Source organism: Cyanistes caeruleus, chromosome 1, assembly GCF_971803275.1.
Source record: "Cyanistes caeruleus chromosome 1, bCyaCae1.hap1.1, whole genome shotgun sequence".
Lineage (NCBI taxonomy): Eukaryota > Metazoa > Chordata > Aves > Passeriformes > Paridae > Cyanistes > Cyanistes caeruleus.
The window spans coordinates 12,583,262-12,606,438 of record NC_141701.1 but is presented as its reverse complement, the minus strand read 5'-3'; the positions used below and the strand labels follow the sequence as shown (position 1 = coordinate 12,606,438).

The following is a 23,177-nucleotide window of genomic DNA, read 5'->3' as shown; positions in this document are numbered from 1 at the left end:
TCTTTCTCTATTGCACAATATGCCCCAGGTACCTCTGTGGAGAGCACAGTAACTTGTCCCCCTGCTCTTGATACAGAAAGCCTTAACCAGGTTTTGTATCTGATCATATAAAGCTAATGACCAAACATCTCAAGTACTTAAAAAACAAGGGTGCACTGACCAAGAGGTACCTTTAGGATGAATGCTGCATGTCTCTGTTCCTCAGTCACACACAGAGGTATTTTCTGTGTGATACGGACACCCTGGCAGCTACACTCACATAGCCAGACCTTTATTTTATTGACTCTGAAGTGTCCAATTCAAACTGTGAGCACTCGGTACATTTAAGAGTACAGGCATCTCTGCATGACTATATTTGAAAGTGACTACCAGACTTATGTAAATGCTTATCATACTCAATAAAATGGCAGCAGTTGGGGAATTTTTTTTGCTTTGCATAGCTACAGCTCTATTTTGTTTTAATTGCTGTGCTATTACGTACAAAACAGAAGAGATGAAGAAATAAATTACTAACATGAAGAGAAATTTTAATGTGTTCTGCATTGAATAAACATTTAATTCAACCTTCCAAATGTTTCATGTTGGCTTTAAAAAAATTAGAACAGTAAGAAATTATTAATGTTAAAAACTGTTTATCAAAAAAGTTTCTCCTTAAAACACCAAAACAAAAGGTTTTATTATAATTTGATTTCCTTCTTTAAAATGAAACAATCTGGCACACATACGACTTCACAAAATGCTCCTTTCAACTACATTCTGCATTTTTTTTTCTTCCAGATGAAAAATTTCTAGAGACATTAATTTTCCCAGGCCCTAGTCCAGTGCTGCAAGTACAAGACCTTCCTTCAACTTCCTGGAGTTCACGTCCCCCAACACCTCTAGAGATCCAAGCTGCAATCCTACAGATGGTCTCCTCGCTAGAGAGCCCAGCCCATTCCCACCCGAGTCATCGCTGATGCTGAGCAGGAACCCCCACGATTTTGAGGTGACACAGCCCAGCACAGATTGTCTCGCTCTCCTCTCCCCCTCCTCCACCAATTCCAACAAACCGTATGAGCCCTCATCACACTGGAAACCAGATTTCACACTGGCTGCTTTCTGCTTTCATTTATGTTTGGCTGTCACCACTCAAAATGGTACTTCTCAACAGCAAATAAGAGTATTAGTAGCACTCTACCCTTGAAAAAGAGGAATGGGTCTTCACGGCTTACAGCTCCCAATACTTTTATACCTTCTGCTAGGCCAGTGGCATTAGCAGAAGCCCAAGGAGCAGCAGCAGGTTAAGGACTACCCTGATGGATGACAATGGAAGAACTTAGATAGACAGAGAAGGAGAATCCAAAAGAATCCATTAAACACAGGTGGTTTAAGGCAGTCTGCAGATGTGCACGAGAGGCATAAAAGCATGATCAAGAGCAGGTGATAAAACATCCTGAAAAAAGGCAGTGATACATTATGATTCATAATTCTGCCTTTTTTTTTTTTTCTTTTTTTTTTACAATGGAATGCATTTCTCAGACCTCAAGGCCAGATCCTTGCCAAATTTCAAGTTCCTGTGTCAAATCCCTTAGGCACAGAGCTGCTCAGAAAAAGAAAGGTAATACAGCTTTTACATGGAGATTGCCTCTCTTCCTCTCCTTGCTTCCTTCCTCACTCTGTTAATTTTACTCTTGAACCAGCCAATGTTTCCCCGAAACTCAATGAATAGAGAATAAAAGCACCCTCAAGACAGAAACAATGTGAGAAATTCTCATTTCAACTATCATAAATAACTGAAAACAGGGACTTGGAGTGAACTGACCAGGTGACACTAATACACACAGCTACATGCTCCACACATGCACACAGACTTGCATACACCAGAACACAGATCCATAATTTAAATAACTTGTAAGGACCCCAAAATACTTGAAACAAATGTATAAACACAGCGTTTGTATGAACCAGTGTTTTATGAATGTGGAAAAAGCAAGGACTTAAAGAGTTTCAATTGGAAAGCAACAAAGATCAATTCTGCTGCATGGACCCACCTTATCCCATGTGAAGGTGAAGACAATAAGGCACAGTTTCAAGGTTTCAGCTGCTCTTTAGAATCTCCTCCACCACTTGGTCCAGTCTTTCACATTTGAGCTTTCACTCAAATGTGTTTGCTCAGAACCTTTCCTGTGTGCCTTGCTCTACCCCATGTCCTCCTTAAAGCCTCCTCCAGCCTTGAAGGTCTGCTTCCACTTTGTGAGAAGGCCAAGGAGTACAGAGTGCATAAAAAGTCCTTTATGTTAAATAGCACATGATTTGCAACTCCACTTTGGATGCAATTTAAGAAATTTACGTCAGATCTGGTATTTTCTAAGGTGCTTTTTAAGGTGCTCCAGAATGTTCCAGTGTCATATAACACTTTACAATTATACATATAACAGCTTTACAATTGTAAACTGAATCACATAAGAACAGACACAACAAAGAATTGACCTAGTCCCTAATGGCAGACTCCTCCATTGTGGAAAAATGCAGAAGAATTTTATGTTCATGCTTACAAGTACGGCTGATCTAATAGAAGTTCTCCATGATGCTACTGTCTGACCTGATCCAAACAATGCTGGTCATGGAATAGCATATTCACAAGTCAAAATACAACATGTAAGTTCCCCTCTCTGTATTCAGAGCACTTGGTCTAAGTGCAAATATTCCCACTGCAGCACTAAATTAATGCTAGGACCAGGGTGAGACTATCAAGCTCACTCAGGCTTGTCTTTCTTTGCAACACAAACATACTCTATGTCTGCTGCAGATCACTTTAGGGGCATAGTGATGATGGAGGCAACAGCACTTCAGTACTGGTGAGGAATTGCAACCACTTGTCTGGAGAGTTTGTAAAAATCTGCTTGGGTATTTTAAGGAATTTCCATCCTTGCAAGTTTTCAAAATTTGCTAAGACCCTGAACAACCCTATCTACCATCACAGATAACTTTGCTTTGAGCAGGAGGCTGAACTAGACGATCTTCAAATGTCCCTTCTACTCTAATGCTTTTCCTCAGGATTTTGAGATGTTCAAGCATATAACAAAGACAAAAGAGGACAGTCCAAGCTGCCTGCATAAACATCTCTGCAGGTCTCAATTCTCTAGTAAAATACCACTGTGTACCAAGTTAACCTTTGTGAAAAGCAAAGCATTTGTATTTGCAACAGTGACGTGACTCTATGCCCCTGCTGAGTACTGTAGTGTACTCCTTAGGTACTCCTGCTGATTTCTGTGGGAGATAATGTCTTCTTTCATGTGTGACAAGACCAATTCCCTCACCCCTCACCCCATGCCCCCATCATTCATCCACAGAGTGGATAAACACTGCTTACTGCCTATCAGCCCAGTGACAAAAAAGGCAAAAGACAGGGGACTACAGAGGCTTTCAAGTACGACATGTGGATTAGAAAGATGAATCTGAAGTACAGTCACTGCAGAAGTCTGAGAGATGACTGTGTACCCAAGTTACCAGGGGGTAATGAAGAATCCTGAAGAGTCAGCAGATCAGAACAAGCATCTCAGCCCATGGCACAGAGAACAGGAGATCTGCAGGTACAGCATTTCACAGGCTCCACTTCACAGGCACTGCTGGACCTGGCGCCCAGCAGTCCCACGCTGCTCCCAGCTCACCTGAACAAAGGATGCAATGCAACAGCAAAGAATCAACAAGTCTTTCACCAGGCTGGCTCCCTGTTCCACTGTTTCCCAGGCTAATGCCCTAAACTTTGACTGTGAACCTGACCTCTGCAACTCACTCTGTGCCAGACACATGACCCCTCTCATCACTTCTCAGAGGCCCAGAGAATACAATCCCAGTTTGGGAGCCACTGGCTGAGGAAAGCTGGAGGCTGCTTGCCCTGCTCTGCTGGAGCTGCCTGTCATGTGTGCCACTTCTGCAGGAGAAACACAAACCTCCGATGTTCAGTCCTGGCAGGGAAGTACGAGAGCAGATCACCGAAAACAGACTGCCCTCTTTCACTTTGTGTCTCTCAAGTGTGATGGTGGAAAATTAGCACAACATGATTTAAGTGGAAAATATGGAGTTAACTAAAACACTGTACTTTAATAGCTGTGAAGCTGCTTTTTTCTTTTTTGCATTAGATTTAAACACCATAAGAAAAATTGATTAGTTCTGTTTTAAAAAATATAGGTAGCTTTAAGCTGCAAAAATATCCTAGGGTCAAAATCATACTCTCACTGATTTAAATGAGAATGAGCAGTAGAATTTTTAAAGGAACGTGCTGATAAAAACACATGTAAGAGGTAACAGAAAAGCCTAAAAACATTATACAGCACAAAACAGCATAACAATTGGGGGGGAAGGAAGAGAAGAATCAGTATTATATTTAAACCATCTATTATTTAGACTGTAAGTTTTAAACAGAAAGATTTTGTTAATTTAATGTTTCAAGAACTGAACACATTCTCTCATAGAAGAAACACCTATCTTATATACTGACATTAGACCAGACATAATCATTAAGAGCACCAATTACTGTTGGAAGTTCTGTTCCAACTGTGAACAGCTAAGTTTTTATTAATGGAATAAAAGGACTTAAAAAAAAAAAATCAGTATTATAATGGACAGTTTTAGTTCAAGGCATTATTGTTTTACTTAACAAAGTTGGAAATTCTCAGTAGAAACACTGAATTATTGTCAGTTAACAATTAACCTTGTATGCAGAAATTCACTTTGTAGACATCTGCACTGAGTAGATGAAGGCAGAAATTACTTCCTGTTTGACAGAAGCTCCTGCCCCAAACTTTAAAAAGCAGGACAGCTTTTCTTCTGTGTAAGATCTCCAATTCAGGCTTAAGGATAAACTCTGCCAGGGATAAAATCTTAACAGACACAGATATGTCATCATAGACACAAAAAATTTACAGAGTATTAAAGAAGTATCATAATTTGTCTCACAAATCAGTAGGCTTAAAAAAAAAGTCATGTTTGAATAAATGTACTCTTAGATATGCTACATATTTACAGTAACTTAATAATACAGACATGTTAGGCCATTTAGGTGCATTTTAAGTTAAATTTTAATTTCTAATCAAATGTAGTTAGGCATAAATTTGGATAAGCAGGAACTAATCATTAACTGAAAAACAAGATGTGCATAATTCCCAGTTTTCTAGGAAAATGAGAAGTAAAAGTGAATAATCTGAGTGTATGTTGAGATAAAGTAACAATCCCTGATATAATTTATCCCTTTACAAAAAAAACCTCTGCAAACTACTACAATATCAAACAATGAGAAAGAATCACTTGTTATTTACAAAAGTTATCAAAAGCATAAATTTAACTCAAGATTAGGAGAAATCATTTATATCAGGGTTTCCTATGTTCAGATTCAAGCTATGACCAAATCACCTATTTCCATTATTCCCGGTTCCATGTATTAGGACTGGTTTTGAATTAATGCACTAGTTAAATGATATCTAGGGGAGACAGGGAAATACAAAGACTTATCAGGAGAGGTAAGACGAACATGTCTGGTATCATTATTAAATAAACCAAATCAGAAGAGCCCAGGATATGACTGGGGTGTGGTACTCAAAGAAAATGTTTATAAGAGTGTCCAAGTTTAGCATAGAAAATAGGCAGGCCTGGAAACCCCATGGGAATAAGATGCATCTGTTGTTGTAAGCAGGCCCAGCAAAATGTTACTGGTTCACTAGCCTGGGGCAAGTTTTTTCTTTTTTTCCTTCTTTTCCTTTTTTGACAGCCAAGTACAATATTAGCTTGCTATTTTTTTATTTTTTTTTTTGTCATCGTCAAGCTGAGGCTGGGTGAGAATATTTTGTGTCTAGACTAATAAATGTTTGTAAGGATTTTGCAAGACTGGTTTATGGGAATAGACTCCTCTTTTTGTTTCTCTGCTGGAAAAAGCAGCATTAAAAACAAATGAGCACCATCATGCATTTGTTTTAAATTGCATATTAGAGCACTGCTATTTTGTGTGCAATCAATACATAATTTGGAAGAACGATGCTTTTAAAATTCAAAGCTATCCCTGAGCAGCTAAGGTTCTCTTGGAAACTGAAGGAGGAGTCTGAAATTATTGTTCTTTTGTTTGCATCCCCCAGTGGGAAAGGCAGCACACAACTAGAAACCACTGTGCTTTGAGGCTGCACGAATCATTAAGAATAAAGATCAATTCCCCCTCCATTTAAACATTAGATATTAAAACTGAATCTAGGACAAAGATAAGCTAAACAGACTCCTTTTCAAGCTGTTATTGGGTTAAGTATAATATCAAAGGGATTACATAAATCTTGTAACTCTCTCTACAGAAATTTTAAAAAGATACTTGTATTTCGCAAAAGACAGCCTGTCTAGACCCCAATTACAAACATCAACTTAATCAGTGGAAATTAGTGGGATATGCATAGGTCAAACCTACATTTTCTTTTTAATATTTGTTTCGGAGGGCGGGGTATCTCAAGATGAAATGGCTGACTGAGCTTTTTATTTCATTGCTTTGGGTGGAAATGACTGTATCTTTCCACACAAAGTAGTGCTGAAGAAGCTGCTCTGGTGCAAAGCAATTTTCAGTCCTAACCCTCCAGTGAGCTCTCACCCTCAGCCTGTCTCTCTCTCTCTTGCCAGCTCTCTGCAGCAACAGGGCTTAAACGTTGCCTGGTGAAGAAGAGGGCTCCTGTTCAGTAATTCACAGATAGTAATTACTATCTGTAATTGAGCATTACATCTGGAAATAGGATATTCACTCATATAAAGCACCATATATCTGCAAATTCTGAACTTAGAACTACCTTGTGCCCATATGCATCTGGCTTAAACTGCAGTCAAAGTATTCCCCACTCTTTGTCAGTGTGTGTGACATCAGAGTGTGCTGCTCACATGGTCATCATACATGCAAATATTAATATACTGGAAAGCTTTCAAAACAAAGGAATCTGAATTTCAGTGTACACAGTGATGTAAAACTTCTCCCTCTCTGGACTTTATGTACTATGATTGATATATCTTTCTAAGGATGTGTGCTTGTGATTATTTCTTTACTATGTGTAGCAAGGGTAAACTTACTTTTCATCATTACTATTCTTTCCTCCCATCTCCTCCCTCCTTTCCCCCTAAGAAACAAACAGCTGATATTACCAAGGTATATTTCCCTTGGAGGAACCCACAAAATAGTTTTAAAAAAAAAAAAAAGAAAAAAAAAGAAATGCTACTTGTCAAGAATCAGAATTAAAACAAATGGTTTTGGATTCATAAAACACCCAAAAGCTGCAGGCATCTTGCTCAAAACCTCACTGAAAGTAGTTTCTTCCATGCTAAATTACTGCTTTTAATGCAATACAAAAATGAGTTCTCTATTCACCAACCAATTTAAGTAAAATGTATTAAGAAGTCAAATTTGAAAAACACTCACAAGCTACAAGTAGTGAAGCTGTGTGTGTTTGCATCATATTTAAGCAGATACCTACAATGCCAGCAGGGATCTTGCATGGGCATCAATTCCTCAAACTGAAACATGAACAAAAACCCCAAATTCACATGACACTCTAGGTGTGGTGAGCCTTTTGTCAGACCAGACCACCCTGAGAAGTTTGGAGGACAGAGAGCCATTAAGTATTCAACACAGCAAACAAGGCTGAACATTGTGTGGTGCTGAACACTCCAAAAATTCCACTGCATCTACAAATGCATTTTACCTTGCTGAAAATCTTGCCAAGAAACAGAAACTCCTGAGCTTTCAATCCTGTTCCATCTAACTCATTTGGCAACTGCTGCCAAGTGCCCAACTCCTCCTGATACAACTTGGATTTGCAGAGCACTCTGAGCTCCCACTGATTTGCTGAAGGTATCTGATCCACGTATAAAAAGCATTTTTCTACTTTGAAGGTATTCTAAAGATTGACTAGAAATCTGGAGTTTTTGAGGAAGCACACAGCTGTAACTAACATTTTACTTCCAGTCTTCTACAGTCAGGTAGTTATTAACTGTTCTTTTCTGACTTCTTCCCCACTGTTTCCCTTTACTCTTTTTTGAACATACAACATTCCTAGATCTAAACTCACCGCATTACTAAGACAGAGCCTTAAACCCATGCACAGAGCCAGTAAGAGTTTTAAAATCAACAGCATTTTGACACACAAACCAAGTCTTTCCATTATAACACAGGGAGGAAAGTAATCACATTAGTATCGTATTTTGAGTACGTTAATCTATTTCGTAGCTTTAAAGAAGGCAAGCTTAGAGACCTCTACCAAGATTGCCTTGGACTATACAAACATGCATTTCCATCTATGAAGTTCTAAGCACCTTTCTAAGCTAAGCCAATTTTAAATAATCACAGTCCTAGCCTGTAACCAGTAATTCAAGCCCTAACATCTCTATGATTACCCAATTCACAGAATTCATTGTGAGCTAACAGCCATTTTCCACCTAATAAATATGGTTCCAAGATGCTTTGAAGATTCAGAGTGCTGAACATGTGGAGCTTTTACCATAACCATTAGAAAGTTCAAAAGCTCATTTCTGTCCTGTTGGGTGAGGTGAATTTGGCGCTCACAGAACAACGCTGGCTTTGCCAAGCAGCGAGGGCTGGCGTTACACGTGCCCCATTATAAAGTTTTGCCTGCCCACTTGTTAAACTGTCAGCCTTCAAGCCTTGGTTTCAAATTGTGGGTCCCCTCAAAGCATGTGAAGTTCCTCCAAATCCTAGTGGGACCATTAGACAAGGAAGGTGAGAAGCATACTGCAAAACGCCACCAGAGAAAGCCAAGGTACACGGAGTGAACCTAGAATACCAAAGATGCTTTCTTAAATGGTTCCAAATATGATGTGGAACCTGCTCTTTTGAAGTAGAATATAAAAAGTTCCTTTAGACCTGTCAGGCACAAGCAGAGGTTATGCTAAAGAATGTTTGCAACATTAAGTTCTTTGCTGCCTTTTAGATCTTTCAAGAAGTGCAAACAGTAGCATATTGAAAGTTTTTTACAATTTTTCCTGAAGATTCTCCAATCATGCTACATCTGTTCCTCCTTTAGTTGTCAGCAATTTTCCTGTCTTCTGCACTTTAGCATGACAATGTGTCTTATAATTTTAATGGTATAATAAATGTAGGCTACATTCTGCCCCTTTAGATTATACTCTTTTACACTGAATTGCACTGAACTCTAACATTTACTATGATCTCAAAGCTCTTAAGGATAAAAGAGCGGCACACACCTTCTAACAAGTGACAATAGCTGACTTTTGCTCAATTTGAGTTTATCTCTGAAGCTGATTAGAAAGAATCCACTGATAGTATAGGCACTGTTCTAAGAAATACATTACAGTTCACTGAAGTCTGAAGGATATGAAAAAGACCTGAGTGGACCCCTGAAGTTCTGTCCAGTTCCTTGACAGAAACACCACAGAACTGGAAATGAACCATCAGTGAAAGTGGTGCAAACCATAGAATTATGAAATACCATCTGCTTGGTACAGGATAAGGAAATGTATCATTTTGGTGGCTTCCACCTCCACAGAAAAGGAAAGAACTGTTTATGCAGCAAAATGGTTTGACTATTTGGGAAAGTCATCAACTAGCAATGAAAATTGAAAAAAAAAAAAAAAGAAAAAGAAAAGAGAGAAAAAGAGAGAAAAAGAGAAAAGAGAGAAAAAAGAGAAAAGAGAAAAAAGAGAAAAAAAAAGAGAAAAGAGAAAAAATATTAACCAGAATAAAAGAATTCAGTAAATTTGAATTAATGGAACTAATAATGCTGAAAACATAAGCAGTCACATCCCTTTAATGCCTAATTTGACAATATTAGAAACTTAAATAACAACAGAAAATTGTATTCTTAGAGGTGTATATTCTGCAAAGGTGACACTACTGACAGGTAGTGGGGAGCCACACAAGTAGAATGCTACACTCACTATTGCTGCCTATTTAGGAAATAGGAAGCAAACAAAAGGGAAAATGGGACTAAACTGAAAATTGCATCACTTGTTTACAAGTCCCTGACAACTCAGAAGCAAACCATCTTGGACATTTATGGATCAATGACCCTGCATTTAAAGCACAAGGAGAGGGAATATTGACCATTTATACATAGAAGAGAACAGCATGTCCATGCACTCAGCTAAAAACGTTCAGAACACTCCCTCACGCCATGATCCCAAAACTGTTATCACACAGGATTTTAGCACAATGGTAATTCTGAAAATTTTACAGGAAGCTCAGGATTCATAAAAATTAGAAAACATCAAGCACTGAATTTGATACTATGAAATCTTTACTAGTCCTCAGCTTGATAGGTAAAGAGAAACTGATCACCAAAATAAACATTAGCCATAGCTTAGCTGCAAGTGATTGTGCCTCGGTTGTATTTATTATTCACAAACAGAAAAAAACACAGTTTATGTACTTGGTTCTTTAAAAGTTCAAGCTTCATAAAGCTGCAAAAAATCCTGAACTCAGACTTAAAGAAAGAATCTGACTTCAAAGATGAACGGCTGTTTTTCAAATATGACTCTTCTAAAGTTACATACAAACAAATGGGTCACCAATCACAACTAGATGAGAAAGTTAACCCAAAATTTAATCCTTTCTCTCAGACTACATATAAACAAATGGTGGGAAACCCAGGGGAAAATCTCAGCTATAGCAACTGAAATGCTACAGACGGCCCAGTGAAGCAAAAGATACAAGAAACAGCCTTCTGGGTACATTAGGAACAAAAGGAATCCTAGCAATATTACAAAGTCCGTTATTTGAAAGAAATTCTTCAGTGTGGAGCATCTACAAAAGGGAGAACTGTTCAACACATAGCTCTAAATCTCCAATGGTAAGTATTGTGACAAACTTTGTGATAAATAGTGTCTATTCATGTAATAAACAACAGTTATAAACAACAGCAGTTTAGGGTAGATATCAGGACACTAGATCCAGCTAAAGCACTCACATCAAGAGAGGTGTTGCAAGAGAGGAAGTATTTCAGAAGAGAGCCATAAGAAGCATTAGGAAAGTAGAAAAGTAAGCCTCACAAAGGAAAGCTCAAAGTACGACCTTTTCCCAAGTCAAGTTTGGAGATAATCATAGTAAATATACATATTACCCAAATATGATAGCAGAGGGTTTTTCAGTCTAGCCAAGATACAAGAACCACTAGCCTAAATTTAAAAGCAAATAATTTCAGTTATACAAAATGGCATCTATTTCTAATCCACTCAGGGGAATTCATTTAACACCACCGGTGGAATTGACTGCCTTGCTGGCAATGTTTAAAGAAAGTAACAAAAGGGTTTCTAATCATGCATTTTTGCTCCAAGGGATCTTAATTTAGAGCAGTCCTCTAGTCAACATCACACAGGTTGTTTTAAACAGGGTTTCTGTAAGTACTCACAAGCTTTCTTTTTTTTGGCGTGAAATCCTTCTGAATAAAAACAAAAAAAAGCAGACCGCTAGTGAAAACCAACAGCACAGCTTTTAAAATTCCCCTCTCGTTCCTACATTTGAGGGAATACTTGTTTTCATGTACCAAGTTTCATAACAAAATCCACTTTTTATTTACACAATGTTTATAAGCACTTTGAAATGCTCCATATATTCTATGTCTTATTTTAAAAATAACTGGCACCTATGCCAGCTTGCAGACCAAGACATCTCAGCCTTCACTATTTTACTTGACACTTTGTACACAGTAAACTTCCCCATCTTTCCTTTAACTACTTAACCTACCAAGCAGCTCAAAAATAAAGTCCAAGTACCTACCAGGTAACATTCACTACTGCAGATACTCTGAGCCCTTTCAGAGCTCCAGAACTGTCTCCATTACATGGTTTATTGAAGTTGGTGCTGGTTTCCAGTGCTGCACATCCTGATACAAGGGAGAGCTGAGCATCAGAATGCACCCCAAAACCCAGGCACCCCCAGAGGAGTAAACCAGACATCTTCCCCAACTTTGCCTGCACACACTGTACTGTTCCTTGACGCTCGCCCCCGCACCGCAACGCCACGGGATGCAAGATAACTCTGGAGCCAGAACTTTATGGCTCGCTGCCTGCCGTCAGTCTCGTCAGTCCGTCCGTCCGCCTGAACGCCAGCGGTGACAGCGGGCAGGAACTCGCCGGCTCCTCTGGGCGCTTCGGGATTGAACTTCTTGATTCTCCGTTCTGACCGACGAGTCAGACGGATTTTCCTCCGCCCTGAGGCGAGCAAAGCCCCGTGAAGGCTCCCGGCATGGGGCGGAGGAAGGACGAAAGGGGAGAGGAGCACGTCCTCGGAGGGGTTTGACCCCACTGCGTGCCGGGTCGGGGGGCAGGGGGGCACGCACAGTCCGCTTCCAAGGGATGCCACGGCTCTGCCTTCCCGAGCCCGTCTAGAGCCCGCTGCCCCCGACGGGCGACGACCCCTGTCCGCGGGGGCAGCGCCGCCGCCAGACAATGGGGAGGCGGGCGGGGCGCGGCCGCCCCACCGCGCCCACCCTGCGGGCGCAGTCCCCGTCGGGCCAGGCCCGCCCGCCCCCGCTGGCCGGGAGCCGCCCCCGCCCCGGGGAGGCAGCGCTGTCCCGTCCCTACCGGAGGAGCTCCCGGCCGCTCCCGGGGGAAGCGGGGGCGGGCGCAGGGCGCGTCTCCCCGGGCAGCGGGGTCGCCCTCCCGCCTCCCGGCGCCGAGAGCCGCCCTCAGCGAGTCCCTACCTGCCGGCGCCGCTCCGCCTCGCCCCCTCAGCCCGCGCCGCCGCCCGCCCGCCGCCTGCGCTCACGGCCGCGCCGCCATCTTGCGCTTCACAAACTACTGCACTTCTTTCGGGGCGGGGGGGCGGCGGATGGGCCGGGAGCTCCCAACGCCGCGGCCGCCCGCGCCCTCGCCTCGCTCCGCGGCGCCCACTCGCATCCTCCCGGCGCGGCGCTGCCCCGAAGCCGGAGCGCAGCGAGCGCGGACAGCGCGGCCGCTGCCTCAGCCGCCCTGGCAGCGAGCGGGGGCGGAGCCGCTCCCGCCGCCCCGCCCGTTAGGCGGCGGACACCGGGCGCGGGGGCTGCCCCGGCACCGCAGCGCCGCAGCCCGGGGCACCGGCGGCTCCTCGGCTGCCCGGGGAGGAGCGGGGGTGGCGGGGTCGGAGCTCCCGGGCGGCAGCCGCGGCCCCGCAGCCGCTCCTCCGCTGATAAACTTCGGCTCCGCGCTCGGCCCCCCCGCTTCGCCCGGGCCGGGTTGCAGGGACAGCGTCGCTCCCAGCCCGGGCAGAGTTTGTGTACCACTCGCGGCCTGAGGGAGGACACCGCCGCAGCGTCCCGAAACCCAAACCAGAGCGAGTGAACACAGAAGTAGTCGTTCGAACCAAAGAGACATTTCCAACACCTTGGGTTGTTGGGGGTTTTTTGTTAGAGAACTTGGAGAAAAGAGACCTCTCTCCCTTTACTACATTTTTCTTATCACTGTGTGCTATTGTGGGTTAGACAGTAAAATGTGATGGTGTCCCCGAGAAAGAAAAAAAGATGTGGCTTGTGGGGAATGCTTAACTGTTCAGAGGTGATGAAGATTTGGGAACATTTTTTAAAATCTACATAGGTAGAGGATCCTGTCGAGCCTAGTGACAGGAAGACATTTGCTCAAAAGAGAAGTTTTGAGTGCAGGACTGTTTCTGGTTCCTCAATTCCACACTGTCAGTTTTCCAAATAGTGCTTTTAGGGGATGCACTCAACAAGCTCCTTACCTGCCCAAGTCACATTGAAATAGGCAATGGCAGCCAAGGAGAACATGAAGTTAAATGAACTCATGCCCTTACTACATTTCCCATGTCATAAATTACATTAAAATGTAAATTTTCAATTTAATTTTTTATTTCTCCTGAGCTTGTCTTTGCTATATAATCTATACAGTGAATGGAGAAACTGAGCACAGGCAGTTCTTATTTTAAAAACGTAGTATTTGTGCTGGTGTCTTAAATGCAAGATTTTAAATCATCAAAATTGTTCTGCAATTAAAATAGAGCAGACAACCCACCACTAAAAAGATATTAATTTTTTTATTCATATCCACCAAACAATACAGAGAAAAGAAAAATCTGCATAGCACACCAATGTTTGAACAAACACAGTAGGAAACAAAAAGAGAACACTACTGACAGACGTAAGAAACCAAACACACATGAAGAGGGATGGCACAGTTTGGTGCTCAGTATCACCAGAAGTTGTGTATGTGATGTGACAACAGAAGAGCAAAGGGTCATGCTACATATTTTATCACAATTTATGTAGAATTCTATTCTCATATAGTTAAACTTTGTCTTATTCTCATTTTTTTAAATAACTATCAAATTAGCAGATAAATTTTCTCTGCAGGTTTAATGGTATTGCTTTACTTTTACTTCAATATATTTATCAGCAACAATATATTCATTTTTATGTAATAAACAGATACAATTCTTCCCAGGTAACTAGAAAACTATTTACAACTGAATTCAACTACAAGCCATCTGATGAACGAACAATTTGTATTAAAATGCTTTTCTCCAGTATTAAGGTTGTAATTATTACAAGCATGATTAAAGTTTACTGTAAAAAGTTACAGTAGTAAATCTTGCTTTGTTTCAAGATAGGTTTTCTTTTAAAGAGAGGTACTGAGATTATCTATTTAGATCTGCTGAGTTCCAAAGGCAGTCACAGTAGTATGTCACATTGATATATACATATCTAGAAGGGAAATATCAAATAAAATTTATTAAATGACTTTATTTGAGCTTTTTTAATAAATTTTAAGATATATTTGTATAAATATATATGCAGACCTAGTATTTATTGAATAATGCAAAGAAAAAACAGCATGCAATAAAAAGAAAACATTACAGAGTGTGTCAAGTATGCTGAAGTCAAGTATCATGAATAACTGAAGGCTGTAATTTCTTTCTTCATTGCCTAAGAAGAAATAAAGACATTAGGGGTCAGTGTTAATACAAACTTAAGAACCCTGTTTACTATTTCATCAAAAGAAGCAAGGATCTGTGCACACAATTGTTAGTAATGATTTAGCCAATACATGTGCAACCACCATCACTGTTGTTCTATACTCACTGCCTCCAACACATTGTTATGCTCCCAAAATAGAGAGTAGGTTACAAAGTATCAGGGGACCATGGATCAATAGTGCTTTCAACAATTTTAGAGGAGACAGTTCCCAAAGAGCCACAGCTAAAAGCTGAACTGGTCTTTTCTGCACTCTGAATACTTTTTAAAGTCTGTCTTCTAACAGTAGAACTTACTCCTGGACTGACTTATGCAATCCCTCTGAATGGGAAATATTCTTTGGTTAAAGCTCAAAGAAGCAGAAAACAAAGAAAGCAAAGTTCTGTCACAAAACTTCACAAGCCCCAAGACAACAAACATGCTAAATCATGTCATTATGACAGATGAGAGAAGGGCGCATTTTTCAGGAATGGCATTCCTTAATCCAAATAATCCTCACTGTTGCACAAATCAGACTAAGAACATCTGATCTGACTCTTTATCAGATATGGAAAAAGAGCTCAAGATGACCAGAACCCAAGGGAAGAGGCTTCCTCACTTTTTAAGGAGGACTGAGACACATAATTTTATCTATTCTTATGCATGACCACCTGGATGACAAAAGGATTCAAGGACTTTGAAGCTGAAGTCTGAATATCCAACCTATCTAAATCAACTCAACACTGGGAATGTCAGACTGGGCATGGGTTCCTGTGGAATATTTCTGCCAAGTTCTGACAACTTGGAAATACTCTCTTAGAGGAAGAGATTAAAGAATTTGACTCTTAGCATTAAACCTTCAAAGGCAGGAAGCTCCCCATATATGAAATTAAAGATACTTGAGCCATTCTAACTGAAAAGCAAGTCTGGTAAGACTAAAGTCTCCTATTCTTGTTATGCCTCATACTTAGTTTCTTTTCAGGAGCAGAACGACTACTATACAAGTGTTACCATGTGTGACTGCCCGCAAGAGAAGAACGAGGAAGTGACAGACTGAGAAAAGCACCCTCCTTTCACAGCCCCCCCAGCACTGAAAAGGTTCTGGAGCAGGAGTGGTGACAGACTGAGGTTAACTGCTTGGAGAGGGCTCTGGGGGGGACCCATCGTCTTCAAGTCTTTTCCTGCTGAAACTGCCAACAGCTAAGCCAAATGCAACAATAGTTTTACAATATGGAGAAATGTCTTCCGGACTGTAATGAACAAATCTTGTAACACAGGCAACTAAGCAGCAATGAGCAATACTAAATAACCATGATGTTCACAGGTACATATGCATAACACACACCTGTAACAATGACAAAATGCTACAAGACAAAAAAAATACCTTCAATAATTCGTTTTTGTCACCATCTTCCCGATGTTGGTAAATGCACTGGCTAAGGACAGCATATAGTTTTTCCATGCGAAATATACTGACGTTCTCAGTTACCACGGCGATAGAATGCAACACTTGCTGAAGAAAAAAAATGTAAACCAGAGTTCAGAATAGCACAAAATAAGCTGCAAACAGAAAAGGCAGGACATAGCAAAGGTGTATGCCCAACTTCCCATGTGAAACTTTCTAATTGCTGCCACATAAGTGACTGCACACTCTCATATGTGTTCAAGTTCTAGGCCTATTATCAAGCAAATAAATGAAAAAAACCAAAACCCCAAACGAAAAAAAACAGCCCAAACAAATCCAAGCAGCTTCAGTTTTGAGGTTCACCCAGCTTATTGTCTGCAAGTGAATTCCAAAGAAGCTCTCTAACACAAGCAACAAGTTCCAGTGGCACCCATGTTAAGGAATTAAGTTTTCTAAAAGATGCATTTCATGACTGTAGCTCTGTCCTTGCAGCTGAAACCTCTGTAAGGGCTCTACAGTACCATCTCTCCAGTGGGTAGTACCTTCAGAGCACATGCAGTTGGCACCTTGACTCTAGAGAAACCCATGTGGATTCCCTACACAGGCAGACATGAACAACAGCTTCCTCGCAAGGGGAAGTGGAGGGGCAGGCACTGACCCATCTCTGCTCTTTGGTGACCACTGACAGGACCTGAGGGAACAGCATGAAGCTGTGTCAGGGGGAGTTCAGGTTGGATGTAAGGAAGAAGTTCTTCACCTTGAGGGTCATCAGGCTGTAGGACAGGCTCCCCAGGAAAGTGGTTACAGCACAAAGCTTGATAGAGCTCAAGAAACATTTAGACAATCCTCTCAAGCATACTGCAAGACTGTTAGGGGTGCCCTGTGCAAGGCCAGGAGTTGGACTCTATCCTTTAGGTCCCTTCCAACCCAGAATATTCTATCATTCTATGAACACAACCTCATTAAATTTGCCTGCTTAGGAAGCCTATTGTAAAAAGTTAATTTCTCTCACTTCATTTCTTATGTCAGGTAAACAGCAGCCCCTTCTGGTTTGACCCATCTCCAGGACCTCAACCCGACAATTTCCTGAATTCTCCTCACTGAAGCATCTCATGAAAAAGGCCAGGTCTATCTAACCTCTCCAATTCATGCAAAGGAACTTCTTCGACCTCCTGCAGCTAGGCACATTTTTGACCCTTTCTCCAATTGTATCCTAGGATCACTTCTCTCTTACAGGGGATTTGAAAAACCTTGTAACACGGTACCTATAGGAATGCAAAATTCTATCACTGGATTTTCAAAGCATTTGAGAAGAGCAGGTATTACTATTTTATCCAGGATGACTTTTAAGTCGACCTGCTAATTTCAAATTAAAAGTCATCTCTAAAAATCAAGACACTTTTCCAATTCCTAATAAATGAAAACATGCAAACAGCAAACCAAACAACCCACCAGTCCATCATAAAAACTGCCAAGACACTAATAACCCACAGCACTACCAGTTTGCCAGTGGGCTATTTTAAAATCTAACAAGCCCCTTTACATTAAATATAGGAGATAATGTAGTCTTCTAAAATTTAGTTCACCAGGAGCAAGAACAGCAGTCTACACCAGCTGTGGAAACAACAGTCATAGTCCATTACAGGTTGAATTATTTTACCAGCTATATATCCCTCCCATACTTTGTCTGAATTGGCACTGGTTAACAACTGACTTAATTTACAATTCTGTATGTAGCAAGAAAATGTCCTACTTTGGTATTAACAAAATTAAAATTTGAACTTACTTCGAGCTCACAGTAATCCACACACACTCTATGTGTGCCAGTTTTCACTGCCTTCCCAACACATCCCAGCTGTTTCTCTTCCACCTGAGAAGATCTTGCATGAGTCATACAATGTACCCACAAATCTGGAATGACACGAATTTCTTATGTCAGGATTTCTCTCTCTGAAACACACTATGAGTGAAGTACCCTGTAGTTGGAGAAGAGAACATCTCCGCAGCAACAGAGACAACTGTTACCATTTTTCAATGATAAATGCTTGACACTTTTACCTCCTTTCTGGCAAAAATCTCTGCTCCATGAAAACTAGAAACTTGAACACAAAGAAACAACACTAGACAAAAAGGCAGGGGAAAACACCAAACCGTTGCCATTACAGCACTGCACTGCAAAACTCCAAAGTAATTTAGGTTATAAAACGCATCTTACACTGCTAACACTAGGACATAACTCTTCTATTCCACACATGACTCTGGGTGCACACTGCTTGAAGTACAGCTTTTAAACTTACATTTCTTATTGCTGGGAAGATCCTTATGCAATAAAAGAAAGCCAATGATTGTTTTTCAGTTAGGTACCATTTGAAAAACAAACTGCAGAATCAGAAATGCAGCAGCTGCAGAAATAAATGAGTCTGGCTGGCATAACTCGAGGGGCAGCACCATTACTCAAGAAACACTGTGCACCAATTTGAGAGACAACTGAGAACAGAAATCAAGAAGGCTAAAACTTGGTAGGCAGTGTAACCCTCCCTCAGGAAGAAAGAGGTAAATGACCTGTTTGATCTTTCACTTACCATTTGAACCTCTGTCTTCAGAAGTTCCTGCTTTTTGACAATCTGGCATCTCACTCTGCTCTCTTAAGTCTGAATTTTCTCTCTTTTTTCCAGAAGATTTACCCACAGGGAGAACTCTCTCTCTTTCATTTTCTGTCCCATTTTTCTGTCGTTCCTGAAGTACATTTTCATGTTCTTCAATAGTAGTATCCTGAGAGGATGCGAATTCAGTGCAGTCCGTGTTAGACTCTTCATTTTGGTCTTCAGGAATTTTATTCTCTTTATTGAACTGAATATTCCTCTTTTTAGCTGTAATACTTGAACACTCTCTGTTCCTTTTGCGTTTTCTTTTTGACTTATCTACAAAGAGATACAAGCAAAAGTAATCCAAAACATTACCAAAACAAGAAGCACGCTCATCTTACTTGTCTGACAAGGAAAAGTACCAAAGGAGCTTCAGTACCACTGTCCATTTCCACAGACATGTCTAGAGAAAAAGGTGCAATTTAATGAGTCAGTTAGCTACTAGATTTTAAAAAATCCCACTATAGAATTTAATTCACAAAACCATCAGCTTCAAGACATTATGAACACAAAAGACCTTAGTATAGACAGGAAGTCTTACTGCAAAGCAAGATTATTAGGTGACTTAGTAAATGTCTAATATATGTGAACAACAGAAAAGCATTGGGAGATGAGCCCTCAGAATCTGTAAACTTCAGAAAAGTTAGATACACATTGGGGAGAGCTGAAGAGGCACTTTTTTGGGAGTATTTGCTGGAGAAAAAAATCCTCCATAGATATTTACACTTCATAAGCTTTCTGATTCAGTTAACCTTGTTCAATACAAACTTGTCATTCTGCCTTCCAGAAAACCCCACCACTCTTTGTACTCAACAAGGCCTATGGGTCAAGTCAGTGGTAAAATTCCCAGACTTGCCAGCAAGACCAGGAAACATCACATCATATCATGTGTTTTAACTAAAAGAGACGCAAGGCCCCTTTTTTCCCCATCTCCTTTTCATGGTAAAACTGAAGAAATAATGATCTTTCCTTTACATGTCGATGATTATTGCTCCGCCTTTTTTAACCCTTTCCCCTTCAATTGGAAATCACAGGAATAGAGTTTAATGCTTGAGAGCAGGGAAGGGGAAAACACTGTTTCATATAACTAAAAACTATGTAGTCATTCAGAAACCATCATGTACAACTTTTTTGACTTGAAGAGGATGTATGAGCCATTAAATATCAGTCGGGCCACCAAGGACAGCGTCTTAAAATGTCAACCAGCCATTGTACTTGGACTTTACAATAACACTGAATGAATGACTTCTGGATTTCTCAAGTTTTGCAGCATATTAAAAAATTTAATGCCTCTGGCATGAAGAACCAGGCATTGCAGGAACATGTTATGTGTCACAACAACAGAGACTTCAGCACCGTCTCCAGGAAAGTCTGAGTAAAACACAACTTGCCTTTAGACCAGGGGGTACTGGCATCCACAGGCCCTGCTGGCATCCTCAGTTTTTCATTACACTTTGGGTCTGTTTTCTTACACCCAGGAACAGAGTCCTCCCTTGGCATTAGACAGAAGTAAGAGGAAGCACAGTCTGAACCTTCCAATAAAGAGAGAGCAAAGAATGGTGTCTGGCTGGTTACAAACACTGGGACAAGTCTTTAAATCCTCAGTGCCAAAAAACATACCTCTTTGCTTACGAGATTCTTTGATTTCTTGGCAGCGTTGTTCAAAATCTTCATCCATTTCCTCCCTCACTATGGAATAGGCAGTATCTCTCAAAGCACAGGCTCTGTGCCTAAGGAGACGATCTGAAATTTTAGTCAGAGTTGAGTACTTTCTACCAGCCAATGAACCCCTTTATTTCGTTTACTTGCAAAATTTTTTCTTTTGTCATAGGTAGGTTCTGAAAGGTTGTCTCAGTCCATCTTTTCAGCATGCCAACTGATAAGTTAATTATTAAAGCAAAAGCAGTAGTTTCCAATCAACATGTCTATCACAATTTCATACCTAAGTAAGTTTATTTAATGCTGGAACATTCATAACCTGGCCAGAAACGCTCTCTGGGGATCTTTTAAATGATCTAATCCCACATCTACTGTACACAAATAACATTTATCAACTTGTACATTTAAAATTTTTACAAATTAGTGATAAAACCTCATCCTCACCTCCAGGATCTTTAACTGGGTTGTACTCTAAAGCATTGCTACAGATTAGATCAATGTCTTTTAGAAAGTCTCTTGCAGTTGGGTACTGGTGCATGTCAATCTTGGACAGAACTGTGGAGAGGTCCATGGGTTGTTTAATAACAGCATTGTAATCAGGTACCTGCAAAGGAAATATACATATGCTCAGAGACTTAACACAGCAGCCACCAAAAATAATTATTTTCATGAAGTCAAATCCCAGTATGACACATCCAAAGATGGAGAAATTACCCAATTGGTTTCTTGAAAATAGAAGGGTTATTTCAGCTGGCTTTGAAGAGACAGACTAGAAGAGGGGAAAACAAAGAAGCAGGGAGGTCAGAAGAAGGGACAGAGAAGGGAACCAGCACTCAGAGTGGGATGTGTTTCACTTACTTTCAGAAAATAAAAGCAAAAGAACATTTCTCAGTAAAGTTTTTGGCAGTTTTTGACTGAGATTGTTTTTGGCAGCAGGAATTGCACCTTTGAAGCACCTATCCTAGGCACCTAGAATGAGTTAGCTGACACAGAGGTGCCAATTTTTTATTCAGACAACAGAAGGAGCTTAATGACTAGTTCTTATGAGGACATCTATGTTTGTTTAGATTATTCAGATCCAGAAACAAGGAAAGGAAGTAAGTCAGTGGATATCTGGGGAAACAGGACCTTGTGGAAATGCAAAGCTGTCTCAAATCTCCAGCTGACTTGGAAGTATGTGCTCCAGCCTACAGTTATTCAATGAATTAAATGAGAAGCATGTGGGAGGAAGAAAAAACCACACAGCCTTTATGGTTGATCTTATACCAAGGAAAGCCCCTGAGAATAGAATCTGAAAATCTGACAAATTGCTGCTTCTACTCCTGTTCATGGAGAAACTATTGACAGACAACTACAGAGCTTTAGGCTTTATTAAAACAGCCATAGAAATATTGTTTATAATTACAGAGAAAAGGAGAGATCTCTTCTTTTTAGTGCTATAATACACCTACATACCAAAGCCTTTTCACAAGCAAACTGTGTTGGCATTTGACATAATTGGCACTTGGACTAGATAATCCTTATTAGATGACCCTTCTAATGTAAATACTCTCAAGTTTTAAAGAGGTTTTAGAAGTAACACAGGGACTCCAGTAAATATTCAAGTAACAGACATTTGGGTAACCCAAAGAGTCAAAAAAAGTAAATGCAAAACAAAAATTCACTTCCCATATCCTGGAGATTTGTAATACTATGATTCTAAAGAAAAAGATAAACCTTCCTAGAAAGAACACACAAGCACTGAGGAGCACACACACAGAAAAATTGTGAATACACACAGGTATAATGGTATTGCAGATCAACACTAATTTACCTCCTCTGGGTCAACAGGCTTTGTGAATGCCCTGAAACGTCTGTCAATGACAAGTCTGTGAGTCACATCCCTTAAGTAAATCCTCAGCTCACGCAATGTATCCTCTTCCTGCTCCTCCAGTTGTTTTATTTCTTCCTCTGTCAGCTGTCGAGGCATAGGTGGTGGTGCTACAGGCAGAACTTCCAATGGCTGCCGAGCTTAAATTAATTGGAAAATTTTATTCAGTTGATGGTACTCAAATACAAGCACATGAAAAATAATTGATAGACGATTATCCCCAAAGGAAACACCGTATAGTATTAGCTGTTAACTTACTGGTAGCAAAGTTTTATCTTTTGGATATTCTCACCTGAGATGTTTTTTGATGCAGGAGGTTTAGCAGCTTGCTTCATAACTAAATCCTCAAAAAAACTTTTTCTTTCAGCACAGGTAGGCCACTGGACTTTGAAAACTTCTTCACGATCATTATTAAATAAAGCTTTTATCTAAAGCATGAGGAGAAAAGATTTTTCAGATACAAGGCCACACACATTTTTTCATTTTTTTTTAATATTCTATTCCAAAAAGGTGAGTACCTTTTAAACTAAACTGAATACTCATCTGGGTAAGATAAGGTATGTAAAGTCATCTTCTTGGTTTTAAAATGCTAAGTTTTCATAGCATGGCAAATAAAAACACCTGCTCTGAGGAACAGTGCTGTCTAAAGTTTAGGCTCCATGAAAAAAAAGATGTGATAAATCACT

General features: G+C 40.5%; 2 protein-coding genes across 7 annotated transcripts in view; both read right to left on the bottom strand.

Annotated features, from left to right (window-relative positions):
• The window catches only part of ZHX1 (zinc fingers and homeoboxes 1), a 29,137-nt gene extending 16,345 nt beyond the window's left edge, over positions 1 to 12,792 (bottom strand). For 2 of the 4 annotated variants that reach the window (XR_015284694.1, XM_086881363.1), the window contains exon 1: positions 12,672 to 12,792. The gene's annotated coding sequence lies outside the window, so the exon portion shown is untranslated. Of the gene's footprint in view, positions 1 to 3,489; positions 3,651 to 11,746; positions 12,480 to 12,671 lie in introns of those variants that run through there. The other 2 variants (XR_002862050.2, XM_086881433.1) reach the window with 2 other exon arrangements.
• Positions 12,793 to 13,977: 1,185 nt separating this feature from the next.
• Positions 13,978 to 23,177, bottom strand: part of ATAD2 (ATPase family AAA domain containing 2) — a 30,513-nt gene continuing 21,313 nt past the window's right edge. For all 3 annotated transcript variants that reach the window (XM_023921462.2, XM_023921461.2, XM_023921463.2), the window contains 9 exons: positions 22,784 to 22,919; positions 22,435 to 22,631; positions 21,066 to 21,225; positions 20,583 to 20,705; positions 20,354 to 20,494; positions 18,900 to 19,238; positions 18,104 to 18,228; positions 16,297 to 16,425; positions 13,978 to 14,885 (listed from right to left, as the gene is read on the bottom strand). In XM_023921462.2, the coding sequence (XP_023777230.2) occupies positions 14,847 to 14,885; positions 16,297 to 16,425; positions 18,104 to 18,228; positions 18,900 to 19,238; positions 20,354 to 20,494; positions 20,583 to 20,705; positions 21,066 to 21,225; positions 22,435 to 22,631; positions 22,784 to 22,919 (1,389 nt within the window). In that variant the 3' untranslated portion in view covers positions 13,978 to 14,846. The remainder of the gene's footprint in view (positions 14,886 to 16,296; positions 16,426 to 18,103; positions 18,229 to 18,899; positions 19,239 to 20,353; positions 20,495 to 20,582; positions 20,706 to 21,065; positions 21,226 to 22,434; positions 22,632 to 22,783; positions 22,920 to 23,177) is intronic.